General features: G+C 51.1%; 1 protein-coding gene across 1 annotated transcript; it reads left to right on the forward strand.

The window, feature by feature from the left end:
- Nucleotides 1–450: 450 nt before the first annotated feature.
- On the forward strand, nt 451–20756 carry ARPC2 (actin related protein 2/3 complex subunit 2). Its single transcript, XM_074911398.1, has 10 exons — nt 451–632; nt 10559–10593; nt 11624–11736; nt 13736–13781; nt 14353–14539; nt 14976–15069; nt 17302–17428; nt 18716–18816; nt 19229–19329; nt 20316–20756. The coding sequence occupies exons 1-10, from the start codon at nt 559–561 to the stop codon at nt 20338–20340; spliced, it is 903 nt and encodes a 300-aa protein (XP_074767499.1). The 5' UTR covers nt 451–558; the 3' UTR covers nt 20341–20756.
- The last annotated feature ends 24 nt before the right edge of the window (nt 20757–20780 follow it).

The following is a 20780-nucleotide window of genomic DNA, read 5'->3' on the forward strand; positions in this document are numbered from 1 at the left end:
CACGCCTTTGGGGACCACCATTCACCTGGACCACCCTATGCCCCGGGGGGCACCCCACACTTTTGGGGACCCCCCGTACCCCAGGAGCAGCTCATATCCTTGGGGGAGCCCTACACTTTGGGGAACCCCCTTGCTGCAGGCGCACCCGAAATCCCTGGGGGCAGTGCACACCTTTGGGGACCCCCATACCCCAGGCGCTCCCCACACCCCTGGGCCACCCCCCAACCGGGCGGACCCTCCCACCTCCGGGGCACTCCTCTGCCCGTGCCCCACCACATTTCGGGGCAGCCCCGGCGCACCCTCGTTTCACCCCCCCCAATTCGCCCCCCCCCCCTCCGCGCCCTGATGGGCGGGGCATCCCGTGACGTCAGGGCGGGGGCGGGGGCGCGGCGGGCGCGCGTGCGCCGCCGCCTGCCGGCTCCGCCGCGGCCGGAAGTGACGCGCGGGCGCGAGAGCGGAAGCGGCGGCGCAGGCTCGGGCGGGTCCCCGGTGCGCGCAGCGGGCTCGGCTCCCTCCGGCCTCGGCGCCCTGAGAGCCCCTCCCCTCCCCGGCACCGACATGATCCTGCTCGAGGTCAACAACCGCATCATCGAGGAGACCCTCACGCTCAAGTTCGAGGGCGCGGCCGCCGGGTAGGGACTGGGGGGGAGTCGGGTCGGGCCTGACCGGGGCGGGGACGGGGGCGGCGGGGCCGGGCCGAGCTGGAGCCGCGGACTTGAGGGAGGGGCAGGGTGTGTTGGCGGGCGGTGCGGGGCTGTGCCAGGCTCCCGGGCAGAGGAAAGGGCCCGGCGGGTGGTGCCGGTGTAGGAGGGGGGCCCGGTGGAGGATGGGGCTGAGCGGGGCTGGGACGGGGGCGGGGGTGAGGCAGGATAGGGACCGTGGGCTGGAGGTGCTGGGCTGGGAGGGGTGGTGACAAGGCAGGACGCGGGCTTGGAGAATGGAGGGGTGGCACTGGGGTAGGATGGGGGGCTGGGGAGTGAGGAGGGTAGAGGTGGGACAGGATGGGGGCCGGCGGGGTGGGAGGGCTGGAAGGAGGATCGGTGCTGGACGAGGGTGGTCTGGGCAGGGGTATCTGAGCTGGGGGCCGTGGGGTTGATCAGAGCTTGGGCAGAGTGAAGGTTTGAGGGATGAGGGAGCAAAGTCAGACAGCAGAATTGGAGGGGAGAGCAGGGCTTGGTTGGGTGGTTAATGCTGGGGCAGTGTGGAGGCCTAGGGGAGGAGGAAGGAGCTGGGGGGAAGGTGTTGGGAGATCATAGTGTTGGGGCGGGCTGGAGGAGCAGAGCTGGAGGAGTGGGCCAGGGCAAGGAGAGAGTTGGGAAGGGGGGAAGGTGGATTTGCAGGGATGTTTGGTTTGCGTAAAACAGCCTTCATCAGAACGGGCACAGCGTGGTGCCAGCGCTGGTACAGAACGTGTGGGGGAAGCCGAGGAACAGGAAGCCAGTGTGTGGAGCTGTGGCCTCAGCTTTTTGCTTTGGGGGTGGGGAGCAGATTCCAACCTCCCCCCCTCTGCTTTCCCGAGCAGGAGGGGTGCAGGCCCATCAGTCTGGCACAGCCCCTGGTGCCAGCCTGGTGGGTGTTCTGGTCTTGGGGGCTGGGTTGCGGGGATTGATTTGCACCTGCGTCTCTGGCTGGAACAGTTCATTCCCTGGGGAGCCAGTGATTATTTTACTGTGAGTGTTGTACCAGGGCTGTTAAGGTGCTTATCTAAGCACAGCTTAGCTCAGAAGAGAGTCCCTTCATATAAACGCCCTTAACTGCAGCTGAGCTACCTGTGGGCTCGCTGTGCTATCTGCACCGGGCACCTTTGTACGGAGACAAAACTTTGAGAAGCAAAGCATGGTGGTGTTATCTCTGGGTTGGAACCTGCCTTGGCACCTCAAAGAGCAGGGCCCAGACTGCTCTGGGGAGGGACCCCCAGGCAGGTGCCTTTATCTGTGTCACCTTTTCCTCCAGTGGTTTTTGAAGCTCAGCCTCTTGTGTGCAGAACTTTGACAGAGGCCATTTCCTCTGCTTTCCCCTCTCAGTTGACTTCTTGTTCAGGTTGTGGGTTTTGGTTTTTTTTATAAAATAACCTCACAGTCTGCACTGCCTGGCAGGATAGCTGAGCTGCTATCAGGCTTTTTATTCTTCTTGAGCCTGATCATTTAATGCAACAAGTTTCCCCAGAGCACAGGCACTGCACTGGGAAGAGAGAGCTCCTGGGTGACTGCTATGGTGTTGCTCCGTCCGTTAGAAAATATTACATGTACGGAGGTTAATAGTGTGTGTCAAAAACACTCATTCATCACAAGTCCATACCGAGGCAGTCTTCCTGCTGGAGAGAGAAGAATGTGCATGGATCCCTGTGTTGGTGTAAATATGGAGGTGTCAATCTGTGGGTTTAAACACACCTTGAAACCCCAACTCTGTGTGACCAGAGCTGGGGTTGCTCACTCTGCACCAGCCTTCAGGCCCCCGAAGTTTCCATTTCACTGTACAACGAAGCCTCCTCACTTCTGCATCAGCACACTTGCCTGGCATACTGAGTGTTCCTAGATTGATTTGTAGTGCGGCTGGTGGTGCTATGCTTCTGCCTCTTACTCATCTACAGCATGTTCTTTTCTTTAGATGTGCCTTGAGTGTGTTGCTGAAGGAGAAGTTGTTATTTACTTCTGCATTTTCTTCTGTGCTTGTGCTGGGGCTGTCCTGTTCAGGCAAGCGCAGGGTGGAGACAAAGGTCTGAGAAGTGCAGGGAGGTGTATATTTTTTTTTCCTCTTGGTTTCAGGTCTTTTAGGGAATAGGTGTTATGCAGTGTTTATTCACATGAAATTTCTCTCCAGCCATAGTTCTGGGGTCACTCCCATGGTATTGAGCCTGGAGGCAGGAGGGAATTTCCTGTATTTCACTATTTTGGTGATGGTTTTCCCAAGGTGTGTCTAGGGGACAGACACAGGACAGTCGGGACAAGGTCAGGCCTTGAGGGATTCAGTGACTGGGAGGAGTGAGTCTGGACACTTGGACAGAGTTGGGTTTGCATTATTTGCTCTAAACCAAGAGTGAGGCAGATGCAATGCACAGATTTGTCTGTAGTGGTTGTCTCGGAGTCAGGTGTGCCCGATGGCTTCAGCACCAGCCTGGGAGTTGGGCAGGGCTTGTTTCCAAATCCTTTGCCAGAGACTTGTTCTGTGATGTGGGCTGTGTCGCTCCCTTTTGCTTCCCATGGCCGCTCTGGCCATGGTTGAGCAGGCTCCTGCAGAGCTTTCCTGGGCCATCAGGTGAGAGACACTTCATATTTCACCCTGTCCTATAGAACTAGGTCACTTTTAGAAGTCGGAGCTAATAACTTTGTAACATTATTGCTGTATATTATATGTCGAAATCTGCTCTGTGTGGAGGTCACATCAGCTGTCTCTGGAGTTCTTGGTGTAGAAGGTGCCTTGGCAGGGTTGCACACAGATCAGCAATCGATGTAGGGCCTAACCTGTGTCTGAGTCCTCCCTTGACAAGGTCCTTGGCACTTGGCAGCATCCACCAGTAAATAGGGCAATTCCAGATTTAGTTTGTTTTTGTGGGCAAAACACATGGAAATCTCGCCGCCTCGGACAGCTACATTAAACGGTATTTAGATCAAGGTAGTGACAGGTAATGACTTCAACGCATCTGATTTTAATTTACTGAACATTGTAATTTCTTGTTTTAAATCCCTTTCCTTAAACCAATTACATTTTTAAATAAAGGCCTAAAGCTACCAGAATCTGTTGAAATAACTTGAATTAGGAATTTGCTGATGAAACTTTCAAGCATCAGACTGCAGCACTAGGGGAATACCTGGTCAGTATCTGGGAGAAAGTGTGTTGAAATGAGGCAGCTTGTGAGATTTTGTAGGTGTCAAGAGAACAAACTGTTCCATAAGCTTTTGACTAGTTCATTTGAACTTGAGAAGTTGCCTGGAAGCTGAAGTCACACTCAGGTTTTCCCATTTCTGATAGAAATACAATGTGAGGGAATGAGACAGGAAAAAAAACAAACCACAATTTAAGTGTAAAACATTTTGATGATTGTCTTCTGTGTCTGGTGAATACTCATTCTGTTTAACACACAGGGAGGAACCGCCTCCCAAAACTGTTTTGCTATCCAGTTTTGTCCAGCTCTAATTTAACTGACACCAGTGAAAGTGGCTCAGGGCTTCATTCACAGGGTTTGGTTTTTTAGCTGTACATAGCTTGCCCTAAATCGCCAGTAAATTAACCATCTATCTCAAATTGTTACTTTGTATTTGCACACTGTGCAAAAGAAAACAAATTTGCATAGCTGGGGAACAGCCTTTTCCCTTGGTTGGGGGTGAAGGGAAGAGAATATCAAATTTTTGGTTTCTTTACAGCCTCTAGTAGGTACAAATCTGCAGGGATTCTTGACTATTAGCTACATAGGAAAACAGCTGAAGCTTGAACTTCCCTGATGTAGAGCGAGCGGTTCCTGTGAGCTGGTGGGAGAGCTGGGCTGAAGCTACACCTGGGTGCTTTGTGCTATTTCCCATCTGCGGCTGCTTTGGTGGTCGTCAACTGTAGAGCTGAGTGCTGGGTGAAACCAGGTAGCTTGAACTTTCTGATGTGATGTGCAAAGTGAGCTCATTGTGGAGAGGCTGAGGAGCATCTGGAGGCTGTCAGTCACACCGGGAGGGTAGAGGAGATTTGAGTCCTGCTGCACACCACTGAGAAACTCCCTGCAGGAGTGGCTGTGGCGATCTGTGGCTCCAGTGCTTCAGAGGGGCAAAATGGCCCCACTGAAAACAGAGGTTGTTCCTCTGCCACCCCCTTCTTCTTGCTGACACAGGCATTTTTGTGGCTTCAGGGGAAACAGGACTGGGGAAGTGACCGAGGTTAAAATGAAATAGGCAAAACTGGGTATTTTTAGCCCAAATGAGTTTCCTCATCCATTCATTGTGCAAAGGCTGCTCACCATGGTGCAGTCAAGGAGCTGGGATCAGGTCTCCCTCCTTCAGGAGCAGTGGCAGGTGCTGGCTCAGCGTCCTCACCAGCCCAGCCTGGAGCCACACATCTCCCCCTGCACCATCTCACCTGCTGAAACTCGATCTGCCTGACTGAGGAGTGCTTGGGCCTTGCCGCTGGCAGAAAGCCAGGACCCTTGGGTTTGGCGTGGCGTGGGCAGCTCTAGTGGTAAACCTTGGCTGTCTGCATTGACTGAGTGTGCTGTAGGTGTTTGAGCAGAGCTCCTGGGCTGTCACAGCACATCTGGCTTTAGCCACCATGGAAGGTGACTTTGCAGTAATGGTGGACCTTGAACCACCTCTGCCTGGAACTAGGCAGTGCTCTGCTTTCAAGCAATAGCACAGGGAACAGGAGGGAAGAGCAGCCTGGATGTGCAAAGTGTTAGGCTTTTGCAGGTTGTTCTGTCATCGCTCCAGCCTCAGTTTTCATCTCTGCTTCACAAGAGGGGCCTGCTCCGTATTATCCTCTGAGAATAGTTCTCAATGCAGCCACCTGTGCTTGACTCCAGAGAAAACTAGGTATCAGTCGTTGTACTAAAGAAACACAGTGAATGGTGTGTGCAAAATGAGGCTCTTCCCCGAGACCTGCCCCAGCACTGAATCAGTCTGGCGGAGAACCGCAGGCTGCCTGCCCGCAGCTGGAACGGAGGTGCACAGGGCAAAGCCTGGAAGCAGAGCTGCCTGTACCTGTGTGCTGCAGGACTGGTCCATGCTTTGTCCGCTGAGAATTCCAGCACCTTCCAACCAGCCATCCTCCTCCAGACTGCCCTGCCCGCTGCGAGGGAAGAAGCTCGGACACGGAGGGGTCACCTAACGGAGAGGGGAGAGTCGGCTGATGTGGGGGCTGCTCTACACTGCTTGGCATTGCCCTGACAGAGCACTCCCCCTCAACTTCGTGATGGGTATGCTGCCAGAGCTATGGGAGCCCTTTGGTTTCATACACTCCCGCAGCTTACACAGAGTAGCTTTTGTTAGCTGAGCAAGGCCCAGGAGTGGAGGAATTGTTCAGATAATTTTAGACATTGCTTATAATTTTTTTATTGGGGTGACCTTTCTGTAGCAAGAGCCTGCAGTCTGTCACTGTATCTGGCTCTCTCTCTCCAAACTGTGTGTTAACTCCAGTGATCTGAAAGCTCTGCTCAGACCTTTAAGCTTTGAAATGTACCCCCTTTCTTTTTTTTTTTTTCCCCCCCCCCTCCTCTGGGGCAAGAAATGAGAATATCTGCATGCCTACAGCTTTTAAAATAATTGCCATCCTCCTTTATTGGGTACAGGCGTTAACTGTGATGTGGGAGATGCTTCAATACGGTTGTCAGCCAAGTTTGCATTTAGGTCTGTTTAATACAGAAGATGAGGGCTCTGTATAATTACAGTCTTCGTTCTTCTGTTCTTAAATTTGTTGTAACATATGGCTAAGAGCCTCCATGGCCTGAGAATGAAGCGGGGAAGTTTGGAAGTTGTCCGAGTCAAAATTAAGGAAATGCTGTCAGAAAAAAAGATTTGCTGTTGCTCTTAAGTGCTTGCTGGCTTCTCTCCACGGGCACTGTGGCTCTTCATGGATGTTCTGCTGGGGTGAAAAATCTGGTTTGGAGCTGGCTCTGTATTAGATAGATGGAGAGTAGGAGCCATTTGGAGATGAATAGGAGGAATGTGGGCAAGAAGACATAAAACCTGTCAGGGTCTTTTATTGTTACAAGCAGAGGGCAGATGGGATTTGGTGTGGATTTGACTTTAAACCTGATAAGTGTTATCAGAAAATGGACTGCTGTTGCTGCATGAAACAACCGCCATTTTAGCATCTGAGTTCAGGCAGAAAGGTCTGGTCTTGGATGTGGTGTTTAGTGCAGAGGAGCCATTTCAGTTACTCCTGGTATGAGCTGGTTCTGTTGTCCATTCGGGGCAGAGGGTAGCAAACAGGGAAAGGTTCCTGGAGGAGGTTATGGTTCAGGTAGCGGTGTGGGTAAGGAGCTTGCAGTGGTCCTGGCAGCTCTGCCTCAGGAGCGGCTGGGCTGTACAGTCTGAAATCCTTCAAGACTAAGCCTGGCTATGCTGGTTCTCAGGAGACTTGAATCTGGGTGGAAGTGAGCCCCAAACCAGCTCTCAACTGCCCAGAGCCCCACTTCAAAGTAAAATGCAAAAAGGATGGCTGGGCTTTTCAGTCACTCTGCACTGAGCTGCTGAACTGCCGATTCTCACCATGAGTGTGGATGGGTCTCATCACAGAGGCAGGAACCACTGGAGCGTACTAGACCAGGCAGAGCATTTTGGGATCACACCAGTAACCTGACAGTAACTGGTACCCACCCTGCAGCACCACAGTCCTGGTCCCGGGCCTGCTGTGCATCCCCTACGTCTTCACCTGTGTGAGAGCAGGATGGACTGGGAGGGGTAAATGTGGAGAGAACCTGCTGTGCCTCCACAGGGTGTTCAGCATGTCCCTGCTGCTGCTATTTCTGTTGGTGGAAGTTGGGGTTGGTGGGAGGTCGAGGGGAAGCGATCGTGTGTGTGCAACCTGTGGTACCATTGCTCATATGGAAGCCACAGGAGGCTGAAGGTAAGAGCTCCTCTCTCTTCTGTCTGGGGACTTTTTGATGGGGGAACAACAATTCGAGTAGCAAAAGGGGTGATTCTTATGTTGTAGAAACATTTTAAGTAGCCTTAGTGAGGTGAGCCAGAGAAACAAATAGAAGCACTTTGAACTTTGGGGTTGTAAGGCTGCTGAACTGTGAAGAACTAAGAGAGCTCGCGTCACTCCCAGCCACACTTCTGATACCCTTCCATGTCCTCCCGTGGGTTGGGCCAGGCCAGGGTTAGTTAAGTGTGTGCCAGGTGAGGCAGAAAAACCACCCTGCGGTAGATGACAGGGCCCGGCACGTCTGTGAGGAGCTCTGTATGCAGCTCACGTGAGCGCTTGCTTCACTGAGGCTGTGCTGGGAAGCGGTTGAATATGCAGCACCCAAAGTTCTGCCCAGTTACCTGCTTTTTTCCTTAAATATCTCCTCTCCTCACCATCCTCAAGTACAAGATCAAGCCACTTAGGAAATCAGTGTTAAAACAAGTTCTCTAAGAAATCCATGCTTGGAAATGGGGCAGTGTCAGCCGTAAGCTTTTGTGTGCAGAACAAAGGCTGTTGTGCAGAGCCATTAACTGACTTTGGTTATATGGTCTCACACTGCTTCTTAAATAATGTGGTGAGTGATCTTCCTGCCATTCCCTGGGGTACTGGGCAAGCGAGCAGGGAATTGTCCTTCCTTGGCAAAACCACTCCAGCGTGCTGGCTGTCAGTTGCTTCCCTGGGTGGCTCGCAGGGAGGTGCTGTGTTCGGAGGCTCTGCTGGGAGCCGGGGCTCTGGGAGGCATCAGCTCTGTGTGTGTGAGGAATGGGGTTTGAATGGTGTAACTCTGAGAAGACAGAACAAAGGTTTAAAGATGCATCCTATTAATATTCCTAGCTCTCGTGTGCCTGACTGTGCTATCTTTAAAGCTTCCTACGTAGGTTTCTTTTTTTATAAAAATTTATACTGCCATCTACACTGATTCTCAAGTCTTGAGTGTGGTGCTCTAAAAGAAGAATACGTCTGCGTCGACTGACCAAATGGGATCAGTGGGATTTTCTTTCATCTCTGCTCTGAGCAGTCCTCACTGAGCAGAAGTGACTTGGATGCGGCTTGAGGAATTGCTCCCCTTTCCAAGCACCTGAGTTGAATATGCAGCCAGCGATGCCCTGTGAGCCTCCATCTCAGGCCCTTCTGGGAGGGGAAGATGAGAGCAAGAGAGGTTGCAGGTAGCTGGCACAGCTTTTAAACAAAAGGATCTGCCTTGGGTGCACTTGTACTGCTTCTTTCAAGTACATGGTTTTTATCTTCAGCGATGCAGCACAAAAGATGAAGCTCTCCGACCTTCCAACAGAAAGGACTGTTGCTTTTCACACTAATAACTTTCAAGAAGCAGCGACACCTCATCATTTCTGCTTAAGATCTCCGGCTGGGGGTTAATTCCTCCCTTTCCACCTGAGTAAAATGTTGACCTAGTGCATGGTGCAAGATCGTTGCTGTTTAGTGCCTTGGTCTCCCTGCATTACCTAACTGAAGTTTTAGCACGTCATGGTCATTCCTGGCTTCCAGGAATGAGGCTGTCTGCAGAAAAGCTGATGGAAGAGCAGTATTTGGGTGGGTGGGGGGGGTGGGGGTGTGGAAATCATTAAAACCTCTCCAGAGTATGCTGAGGGAAAGTTGATATGTGTCATTGCTTCCCCCACCTTTCTTTGTGTATGTACTGAGGTGTAACTGGTACTCAGCAGCATACCTGTGTGTGGACAGAGCAAGTTCTGGCAAAATGGTTGAAGTTGGTCTCTGGGCAGCAGTGGCGTAGTTGAGACTACAAGGTTGCCCTCAATAGGCTGGCTTTGATTTGGGTAGTTATTTCAGTATGTTTGTTCGGATGGATACGTAGAAACTGTTTTAGAGGCTAGATTTCTGTTAGCAGCAGCATTAGCCTGTGCTCTGTTTATATCAGCCAGTGTTGAAAAATAAGTGGAGATATGCAATGAAACAGCAGTAGCAGATGGGCATTTTTATCCTGTTCTCATTTTCCAACCCTGCTCTCAGCTGTGGAGGTACCTTTGCATTGCTCCCTGTTGGAGAATGACCTATTAATACCAGTCCTTTCAGAGCTGCCAAAGCAGTTATGTAGTGCCAGTCCCAACAAAATCACTTTTCAGAAGCAATTAGATCTTTCACAGGATCCTAGTCTTCTACGGATCCTGAACAAAACTGGCAAACAGGATTTGTTAGGATGCTGTTAAATCTCCATACCCACAGTGTAAGACGTGATGTGCCTTTGGTTTGCAAGGTGCTTTTGTTGCTGATCAGGGAGCTGAAAAACCACACTAGGAAGTGTTACAGCAAACTCAGATCTACAGTTTTTCCTGTAGAGGTAGCTGGCATAGCGTTGGCGTGTTTCGGAAGGGACGTGGTGAGGCAGGTTGAAATGCACATCTGGAAAGTTTCCTTCCGTGGTTTGTTCCTAGCCCTGAACTTGGAGAACTTGGAGAACTTGGAGAACTCTGAACTTGGAGAGTTCAGAGAACGCGTTTGCAGAGCTGCTGTGGATGAAGAAGGGGGCACTGCATCAGAAAGGATGCTCAGACTTTTGAGTCCCTTCCATGAACTGGTATTGCAGCCTCAGTCCCCAAACCTGTATCATGTCAGTTCCGTATGAAGAATGTGCTTGTTAAAAGAAACTCCTTAGTGATCAGCAGCTTTCTCAGACCTTTCTAACTGTAAATCTGTGATCTCAAAATCTATTAATAAACTACAAATAATAACAATCTTTGCCAGCTTCAAAGCCTATTTTATATTATCTGGGGTAAAACAGGTGTTATAAGAGTGGGGAGAATTCTAAGATCTCTTGTTGAAGGTTATCTGCTAGTTGAACAGCAGGAGATAGAAGGGTTTTCAGGTAGAGCTGCTTATGAGAAATAAGGCATTGGAGATTAATCCTCTTTCCTTCACAGCTTGGAGGCTGCTGTTTGAGTTCTCATTTACCTCCTTTGTTGTCTTTGCTTTTTAGAAATAAACCAGAGGCAGTAGAAGTGACGTTCGCAGGTAAGCTCCACAGCTTTCTTGACTTCTCTGGAAAAAAGGGCTGGCTCAAACAGTCTGCCCACAGTTACGCCTGGTGTGCTCAATTTCACCCAGCACTGCTGCAGGGGGTGGAGAGCCATGCAGGGGCAGATGGTGTGGACACCCTGCAGCATCGTCAGAGCTGGGGCTTTGTTGGCTGCCCCACTGTTTTCACTGTCTCTCTGCCTTCCCTGGGACTTTCCCCACAGCAGCGAGTTCAGTGGTGACAGCGCTTTGTTTGGTGTGTTCATGCTATGTAGCTCTTCCCTTTCACCTCACCTGTTCTCCAGTCCTGCCCCTGATGCTACTTGTTGTTAGGTCTTTAGCACCATCTGGTTTGGGTTGTTAGAAAGCTGGCTCTGGGTGACAGGCAAGATGAATTCATTGCGTGAAGTTTGCTCTCCAGGATGAGAAGTGCCAAGGAAGTTCAAGTGTTCATTCAGCAACTGATTTTTTTTTGCTTCTGTTATCAAGAATCTGTGTAAGCTGCAGAGCTCCATGGGGAAGTGGAGCTTGCTAGCTAGCTGGAGGGTTGCCTTTCCCTGCCTCCTGCCCTCCCTGCCTGTTCTGCAGCAAAGTGGAAGCTGTCTCAGCAGGCAGCGGCTGAGCTGCCTTTGCTGGCAGAGATGTTTTCTCCTCCAGGCTGCAACTCTGGCCCGGTGGGCATGTCAGTCACTTTGTGCTGGCTATCCAGAAGGCTTCTGTCTCTGCATGTTTGTATCCTTGTGCATTGAGCACAAGCAGATTTGCCAGGGGTGCTAAATGACATGAGACTAAAGCTTTCTGTGATGGACAGGCATTGAAACTGCTTCAGGCCTTTGAATGATAACAAGTCTCCCTACATGACATTACCACTTATCTTAATTATGGATTTCTCTCTTGGTGTATGTGTGAGGGCTGGAGTAGGGGGAACAGTGTCGCTTTATGCAGTTCCTAGAACATGTAGGGAAAACCTTCCTCAGAAATAGAAACTGGTTCCTGTTCCCTCACATTTCTGTTGCTTGCTTCATAGACTTCGATGGAGTCCTTTACCATATTTCAAACCCTAATGGAGACAAGACAAAAGTGATGGTCAGTATTTCTCTGAAATTCTACAAAGAACTCCAGGAGCACGGTGCTGATGAGGTGAGTGAGCATCTCTGGGCCTTGAGCCTATAAATACTGTCTTAGCATGGGCAGTGTCCTTGCAATGTTGATAGATCTAACCTCTAACCCTTAGAGAACCATCTGTGCTCTCATCTCACACTTGTCAGAGGAGCAGCCCTGCACCAACCCAGAGCCCCCTTTGCTGGAAGACACGGCAAAGTGTGTTCACACTCTCCCATGAATAAGAAGTTACTGTATATGGCCCTGTAGCCTGAAAGGCAAAAGGCACTGCTCATTTTGAAAGTGCAAATGAGAGAAAGGCCTGACCATACAGAAGTAGTTTCCCTGACTGATGTGCTGAGCCCACGAGTGAAGGAAGGCACCAAGACAAATCCAGAGTGCCATGGCACTGCTCTTTTGACTAACCACACTTGAGAGCAAGTGATGGGCTCCTGCTGTGTGTGCAGACTGGTTCCCTTTTTGCTGCTGCCGTGTGAAGCAGCAGGTTCAGTTCCTGTTGAATGGGCCGGGGCTGCACAGGGCCATTTATGGTAGAAAGAAGGAGCCTCTCTGAGCTGTGGTTGGGCAGCAGGGCAGGAAGTGTGACTCAGTTCCTGAGTCAGTTTTCAAATCTCCGTGTGGTAGCAAATGGGGTTCACCCAAGGCTCTTCAGGAAGCTTTTGCCCCTGGGTGTCTGTCCTTGGAGGAAAACAAGGAAACTGCTCCATGAGTTTATCGTGAGTCTGGTGAGAAACATGCGATTTGAAGACAAAGTGAATTCCTATGACTTGCTGCAAGACCTGCCAAAGTCAGAATAAATATGACTGAGTATCCCGCTTTCCTGGTTCCTGTATGCAGAACTTTCTAGGAGCAGCACTGCCTGCTGCTGGCAAACAAGAGTCAGGCAGCCCAAATGGTGGAGCCCTCCCAGCATGTTTAGCAAGGACCAGTACGGTGTGTGATCCCAAGAGGAACCACTGTGTTGGGCGAGTGGATGACACCACTGTGCACCAGCCACCACTGCAGTGGTGGTGGAAGGCAGCTTCCCAAGCTTTTAGAGGAAAATGGGATCTCTGCAGGACTGCCTTGGGAGTGCTGATTAAATAGAAATTACACTTTTAAATCACCAGTTAGCAAACGTTGCTTTCTATGCTTCCCTGAAGATGACAGAGCTTGTTTCTGCTCCGTCTCTGGTGAAACCCCACTGTAAAGAGCACAAAGTGGGGTTCATCTTTCTGGGCCACTGCAGGGACGCAGGCAGGCTCTCTGCTGAGAGGAGCTTTTGGCATGCAGACAGCCCATGCATCCTCTCTGCCTGATAGTGGGTGTCATCCCAGGAGGGCCAGTTCTGTCACAGCGTTGTTGTGTTCTTCTCTGTGAAATACCTCCTGTTCCCGGCCCCCTCATTGACACAGAACTATGGCTCAGTTGAAAATTGCCATTGATGTAAAATTCAGCAGTGATTATGTTTGAAGAAAATGCTGTACTGTGGGCGTCTCTGCTTCTGGGAGGCATCCAGGCTGCCTGGCAGACTCCTCTCCATCCCCATCTGTGACACAGGCTGAGACAGAACAGGCAGTCACCTGGCCGTGTTGCTCCTGACCCCTGCTCTAAACTTGCCTTCCCATGAAGAGAGGGATAGGGCACGCTTTGCATCAGCCTTTGAGTGACAAGAAGGGTAGTAGCCCTCAGATCTGTTGTGTCAAGTTCTGCTGACAGTTCTCCTTTTGAAGATGTGAGGTGTATGGAAGGGGTTCTCTTCCCCACACAAGTTCAAGACTAGCAAGAACTTAAAACAGTTTTGAGTCCCGTCCTGCAGTGCATTCCCTGTCAGTGGGGTTCAGGGAGCTCTGCCTAGAGCGGGAGCAGCCAATAAAACTAGAAGCTGATTACTTAATATTTGTCCGATTTCACTTAGACTAGAGGGAGGCAGATGCTGTAATTTGATACTTCTAAATGGAGACTGAACATGGCCTGGGCTGTGCAGAAGGAAACAACTCTGATAGCTCGTGCTCTCAATGTTTAATCTCTTTCCTAGGTATTGAAGAAAGTCTATGGAAACTACTTGGTAAATCCTGAATCAGGTAACCCTGCGATAACATTTACACTCTGTGTGTGTGAATGCGATTCCAAAATTACTTAAGTTGCCTCAGAAATGCTCAAATGAGGGCTGTGCTTCAAGACCTTGATATCTGGGGCTCTCTGTACAATGAATGGCAATTTAAAAGGTGGCTCGGGTACGTCAGGGCTGAAGTAGCTTGCAGCACAAGCTATAATTCTTGATGCAGCCCTCCTCTGGGAAGCCTCTGTTCCTCACGATTGGGGTCTTTGTTCTTCTCAAAGACACTTCGAGACACAGGAAAACCATGGTTACCTGTGACAGCATCTCTTCCTACTCACTGCAGAAACTTGGGAGCAGCTCAGCCAGCACGTGTGTCTGGGAGCTCAGGAAGGAGCCCCAGGAGCGTTGCCATGGCCACACACCAAGGTCAGGCATGGCTTCTGGGGATGCTTGGAGTGGGAAGCACACACATCTGGGGCTTCTGGGGGGGCTTAAGACAAAGGTGGGACTGTAGGTGTCTCTTTCTGGAAAAATGTGTCTGGCTTCATTAAGGCCATGCATAATTATTAAGGTTAGTGGCTGTCCCTCCCCAGGTTACAATGTCTCTTTGCTGTACGACCTGGAGAACCTTCCCGCAGACAAGGATGCTATCGTGCACCAAGCCGGCATGTTGAAGCGCAACTGCTTTGCTTCAGTGTTTGAGAAGTATTTCAAATTCCAGGAAGAGGGCAAAGAAGGAGAAAAAAGAGCTGTCATCCACTACAGGGACGATGAGACAATGTAAGTGTTCAAACCAAGCAACACAGGGAGTCAGAGAGCTGTCCGTATGCTCTCTGATCCAGCTCATAGCTGTACGTTGTGGTGGAAAGTCAGGAAATCCTACTGCTCCATACTTTGGCAGGGTAATAAGGGCCTGTCGTGGGCTGTCAGAAATACCCAGTGAGGGTAATGCTTATCCCTCAGGCTGCAGGGATGTTACACAAGAGTCTCTGTTAGTGGTAGCGCTTGTGGCTGCATGCAGGAGAGGAACTGGCCACTCCCAACAGAAATGTTTTGCTCCCTGTAAATACTGTCTCGAGGGAGGGGAAATTTTCAGCAGTTGGGCCTGTGCATGGTTATTGTATCTACTTGACCTTGTCGTGCAGTTTCTCCCTCATCCAGTTGTACTTCTTAGCTCCCATTCACAGCTGGGTTTTCCTCTCTCGCCCATCTGCAGGTACGTTGAGGCAAAAAAGGACCGTGTCACAGTTGTGTTCAGCACAGTATTTAAGGATGACGATGACGTGGTGATCGGAAAGGTGTTTATGCAGGTATGGAAACTGAATTACAGGGAGAGGGTCTGGTCCTCGATTCAGAGGCCTTCTTGCTTGAAGCAGCATTGCTAAACAAGCAGATGTTAGGCTGAAGCGAATTCATAGGCAGTTTAATGCACGTAAATCCTTTGCAAGGCTCCAGGCTGCACTGAGGGGCAAGAACTGCATTAGTAGGCATAGACTGTGTACTTTTTTTAATCCAGGCTCTTGCATTGGCATCTTTACTGTCAATTGTTCATATGGACAATCAAATATATTATGTGTTACAGATGAGAAACACCACGATGAATACCAGTGTCCATTCTGAGGCTCTGCAGTGCAGCTAGCTGTGGTGTAGGGCTCACCAGCGAGCTGAGCATGGTGGGGAGGCTGTAGAGGGAGGAGGAGTGAGGCGATGTGCCGTGCCTGGGATAGTGCTGAGAGTTGTCTTCACCTCAAAGTTTGTTCGTGTTAATGTTCAAATGCTGCAGAGGTACTCAGCAGCTCAGTGTGGCTGCTCTTACATGCCGTGATGGCTACCCTTTGCAACTGCCATTTAGCCAGGAAGCATTCAGAGGCCCATAGTAAACATTTTGCATGTCTGTTACCAACTGTGTGCAGCCTATGAAGATGGAAACATTTGGTTTAAGCTGAGGAAGGCTCAGTGCATGCTGATACATGTGTTCATCCATGCTGTTGGCCCACCTAGCTCACCTTGTGTTTGCTGAAGCACCTGGGGAGCCTCCTACATGGGCATGGCCATAGAGCAGGACCCTGCAGGGTGTTCCAGGGCTAGAGGAGCTTTAGCCCATCCCTTCAGGGGTGCCAGGCCATGCTGCTGACAGGCTCATGGACAGCAAGTTACCGGCCCAGTTTGCTGGATACCAGTTTACCTGTGTTGGGGGTCAATAGAACAGGGTCTGTTGTGATGGGAGTCTTACCTCACAGTTCTGCTCTCTGTGATCTTTAGCTACAAGCAGGGCATCTGCTCTGCATTTGAGCTTTTCCCCACCAGCATATCCCACAGCCTGGAATTCAGCTTTTAAAACTGAGGCGGGAGGTGAATAAAATGGAGTTTGTGAGACTCCTGGGGAGGTGGCAGAGCTTCAAGGCAGTGTCTGTCCCAGAGTCTCCATGTCCCAAGTTCTTGGATTTTACAACAACAAACCCTGCTCTTGCCCAGCCACAAGAATTTCCACTCTGAGTCACACTGGCTCCTTCCCTCTAGCTATTGCTCTTGCATAATGCAGCCCAGTCAGGCATGGTGGTTGCTCATCTGGGCTCTCATGGAGAAAATCTGACCATTAACTAACCAGTGAAGCTGTGTGAACGATTTCACCCTCTGGCATAAGCAGGCGGAAGTGCAAGCTAAGCATTTCATTAAGGAAACCCCAATGAATGTCTTGCTTCTCTAAAAGGGGCACAGACGCTCTTCCCCTTCTCAGGGTGAGCTGTGCTCAGGAAGGAGGAGAGGCTGATGGTGGCTGGTGATGTGTAGGTTGGGCTAGGGGTCAGTGAGGCACAGGGGAGGCTGCCTTGCCTTGGGGCAGGAGAATGGACTTTCCTAGCCCTGTGTAGGGACAGTCCTATAATTCCTGAAATGCAGAGCCAGTTCATTTCATGTGAGGTGGGGGTCATGCTGCTATCGGAGAGGTTCCCTGGCAGAAGGGATCTCCCTGCCTGGAAGTATGGTCTCAAGGTGTAGAGAAGTGTTGGGAGGAGCAGGCTTCACACATGAGCTTCAAACCTCATAGATGCTTCTTTATGCGTGGGCAAAAACTCCTGGCGGGAGATACTTTCTCAAACAGCAGAGCCTTTACGCTAAGTGCGATAGAGACCTCACAGCCCTTTCTGAGAATTTCCTTTCCTTTGGGGTGATGGGTGCTGCCCTCTTCCGCTGAAAGCATTGATGGTGTTGACTTTTGGGCAGGAGCTGTCGTGTCTCATGTGCCTGCTCAGATTGAGGTATCCCTTCCACAAAACACCCATGGCAGGAAGTGTGATGCTGAAAGCCACCCTAGCTGAGGGGTTGTGCTAGGGCCACATGTAAACCTGGGACAGCCAGGCATTTTGGTCTGGTTTTGCTGGGAAAAAGGATTGTATTCCAGACGTTTGGCCTGATGGACTCAGCCCATCCAGGGAAAGCTGGGAAACCTGCTCAGTTGCCTTGTGGGAGTGGGGAAAACCATATTTGCATTCCCAGTTGCTGGAGTGTCACAGTGGGACTCACCTTTGCTTTGTCTTGTTCAGGAGTTCAAGGAGGGTCGCCGGGCCAGTCACACAGCCCCACAGGTGCTCTTCAGCCACAGGGAGCCACCCTTGGAGCTGAAAGACACAGACGCAGCCATTGGCGACAATATCGGCTACATCACCTTTGGTAAGCAGGCAGCTCAGGCCTGGGGATGTTTGGGGAGGAGTTGTGTTCCTGCTGCTGCGTGAAAAACAAAAAGGAATTCACCTTTCCTGAGTGTTCAGGTGGGGCTGAAGAGACTCTGGAGTTGCATTCTGTGTTGCCTGCCTCCTTCGGTGTGTCCCTTTGCTCTATCAGCTCACCTCAGCTCTGCTGTGGGCAAGAAGGCGTGGAAGTGGACAGTGAGCCATTTAGTGTCTGCCTACAAAATAAGTTCAGCACCTGGGGGCAAGGGAAGGGAGGCTTTGCTGTGATATTGTGGAAACCGGAGGTTACTTGTGGGGAGGCTTCAAGTGAGTGTATTTGAAGTTTGTCCAGCTGCAGGCACCTGTGTAGTGCTTGACCAGCAGAGGCACTCAGAGCAGGAGCAGGGCAGTGAGTTCTTCTCCAGCTCTTCTTTGCTCTGGGCCAAACACCTCCATCTCTGATGAACCACTTTCCCCTGCCTGCCGAGGTGCTGGCCAGCAGTCATCGCTTCCTCCTGCACAGCAATGCCGAGGGCTGAGCTGAGGAGTCCAAACCCTGTCATGTTTAAAGGGAAACGTCTCTTCCAGAGAAATTGAGGGTCATGGTTGGATGTGCCATTAGGGTCTCTCAGGCTGGCATTTCTGCAGTTCGGAGCTCAGAGACAGCACCGACGCTGCGGGGGAAGGTGAAGTTAGCACTGCCCTCCTCCCATGCTGGGAATGGTGCCTTGAGGTTAGGGAACCTTGTCAGCTATGGGAGGGCTGTTTAAGGGCAGCTCTGGGACAGCAAGTGAGACTTCATTCTTGCTGAGACGAGATTGCCCTGTTATCTGATCTGACAGTCCCAGGTGAGATCATCACCCAGACAAAAAGGTCTTTCAGGCCTTGGATCTGGGACACTTAGCACGCACCAGCCTGTGGAAAGAGCGATCCACTGGGCCCCTGCCATGACCAAGTCTGGCTCTGTTGGGGCTGGCAAGCTGCCAGGCAGGGGTCCACAACTGATCTCAAGATCAAAGTGCAGACTGGATCTTGAAATCAGTTAAGCAGCCTGGCCGAACTTGTCTGCCTCCCAGCTCTCTCCTCCATTTTCTCCTCCCAAGCACTGAAGTAGCGTCATGCAGTTTCCTACAGTGCCGTCATCTCTGGGCACTTGGCCTTGCCTGTGTCCTCCCGAATGCACAGCTGTGTCCAGGCTGCTGCGGGAGACATGCGAAAGTGCTGCTAAACCCCATGTTTAAAATCACAAGTGCTTGGGAGCTATTAATGTGTCACTCTTTTCTTTCAGTGCTGTTCCCCCGTCACACCAATGCTGCTGCCAGAGACAACACCATAAACCTGATCCACACATTCCGGGACTACCTGCACTATCACATCAAGTGCTCAAAGGTACTGAGGGGACGGCGCTGGGGAATACAGGGTAGCTTCAGCCCTGGCATTGCCCTCCCCAGTCATGCAGCGGTGCAGGTGATGCATCATTACCTTGTCCCTGCTCTTTGGTGCAGGCAATGCCTGTTTGCTTCCCATCCTACTAATGAAGAAGGATTTTTCCCTTTTGGATCTTGTTTCCCTTCTTCCAGGGAACAGAAATGAGGGTAACTGTCAGAGAGACCTGGCTTTGACCAGGGCTCAGGCAGCAATTTTCACTGTTGCCTCCTGAAGTCCCCTTAGCATTGTGGCTGTGCAGAGCTAGGCACTTTCCCAACAAGGAGTGGAAAGACAGCTCCTACCCCATGTCCTGAAGTCTCAGCTATGAAGACAGGATCTTGACGTGTCCCCATTTTGTCCTCTTGAAACACAGGCCTATATTCACACGCGTATGAGGGCGAAAACATCGGATTTCCTCAAGGTGCTGAACCGTGCCCGTCCAGACGCAGAGAAAAAAGAAATGAAAACAATCACGTGAGTAGCAAAGCAGGGCTTGGCTTTCTGGACTTCTCTGCCAGCCATGAGCTCACTCCTTCTCAGCTCAGTTTACTCCTATTTGGGGAGGACTGGGGTGCTGTGAGGGTGACCAGACCAGGGCCTGATGTGCTGGCACCCCATCTGGGAGAAAGGGGGTGTTTCATAGTGAGGTGCTCGCCTGGGTGCCTTGAGGTGAAAGCCTGGATCAGGGTGTGTTGGTGTCCCAGGACCCCTGTGCTCCCTCCACCACGCTCGCGTACTGCCTTACGTGTCCTTTGCAGGAGCTGGGTCTCTGGCAGACCCTGTGCTGGCAGGTCCTTTGTGACAGAAGGCTCATACCTGGCTCTGTGAGCCCTGGTGTCTCCACTGTCCCCCTCCCTGAGCCTGTGGTGGCATTCATGGGGCTTTTCCCATGTTGTATTAAAGCTGGCTGATGGGCTCTGGGGGCAGCTCCAGCTCATGGGGGAGTGGCCAGGTCCTTCCTGGGGGTTTGTGGGCGTTGGAGCAGGTTCCTGCTGCCTGGTCCGTCTGCAGCTGGCTGGAGCCCCTGGCTGCCCTTGGCCAGCAGATGGCTGGGCCAGGAGCACTTCTCGGCCATCATGGTGGCTGGCGGACTCCCTCTTGTGAGTAAAGCAGCCCAGAGCAAAGTGTGTGGAGGAGATTAGTTCCATGAATGTTTCCCTCAGGTCCTTTACCCTCTGCTGATCCCAGAGCCCTTTGCTGTCTTTTCCTGTGCATCCTGGCATGTTCCCTTTGTGTTCTACTCTGGGGCAGTGGGGTTGCCCCCTTTGCAAAAGCCACCCCCTCCCCACAGCCCTGTGATGTGGGTTTGCACCCACAAACGCCTGTGAGCTCTGAACCAGCAGTGCCTGCCTGGCTTTGAGCTCAGTGCAAGCATGTGCCCCACCAAAAGCCCCGTAGCCACCCTGGGGCACCCCAGAACAGTGCTGGGGGCTTGCTGACCTCTTTCTGCATCCTTTCAGGGGGAAGACATTCACAACCCGTTAACGCCAGGGTCACTGAGGCTGCCGTGGAGGATGAAGGTTGGGGCACTCGCTACCCGATAATCGTAGCTTTTAATGTTGCACCTCTGTGGGCTCATAAGGAATTCAAGCAATCGGGGTCTGTTTGTACGACAGTTTGGGGAGTAATCTGCAGAAACGAGCTGTGCTTGCGAGGACTCGATCGTTCCAAGAAACAAAACCTTAATTCCAGTTTGATTGACTTAATTTCTTTTCTTTTTTAATTTTTTTTTCTTTTCAAGCTGTTTCGCTTTGCAATATGTTACCGGAAATAAGTTGCAGTATTTCTTATGAGAATAATGCAATATTAACTTGTTTTCTTCTGAGTATTTGAGTTCAAAACTCCTGTATCTGAAGAAATACTGTTGGGGTTCATTAATAAAGGAGATCTTTCTATCTTAAGGGGCTGTGGGGCTTTGGCTTGTC

This window comes from Athene noctua, chromosome 7, assembly GCF_965140245.1.
Source record: "Athene noctua chromosome 7, bAthNoc1.hap1.1, whole genome shotgun sequence".
Classification (NCBI taxonomy): Eukaryota; Metazoa; Chordata; class Aves; order Strigiformes; family Strigidae; genus Athene; species Athene noctua.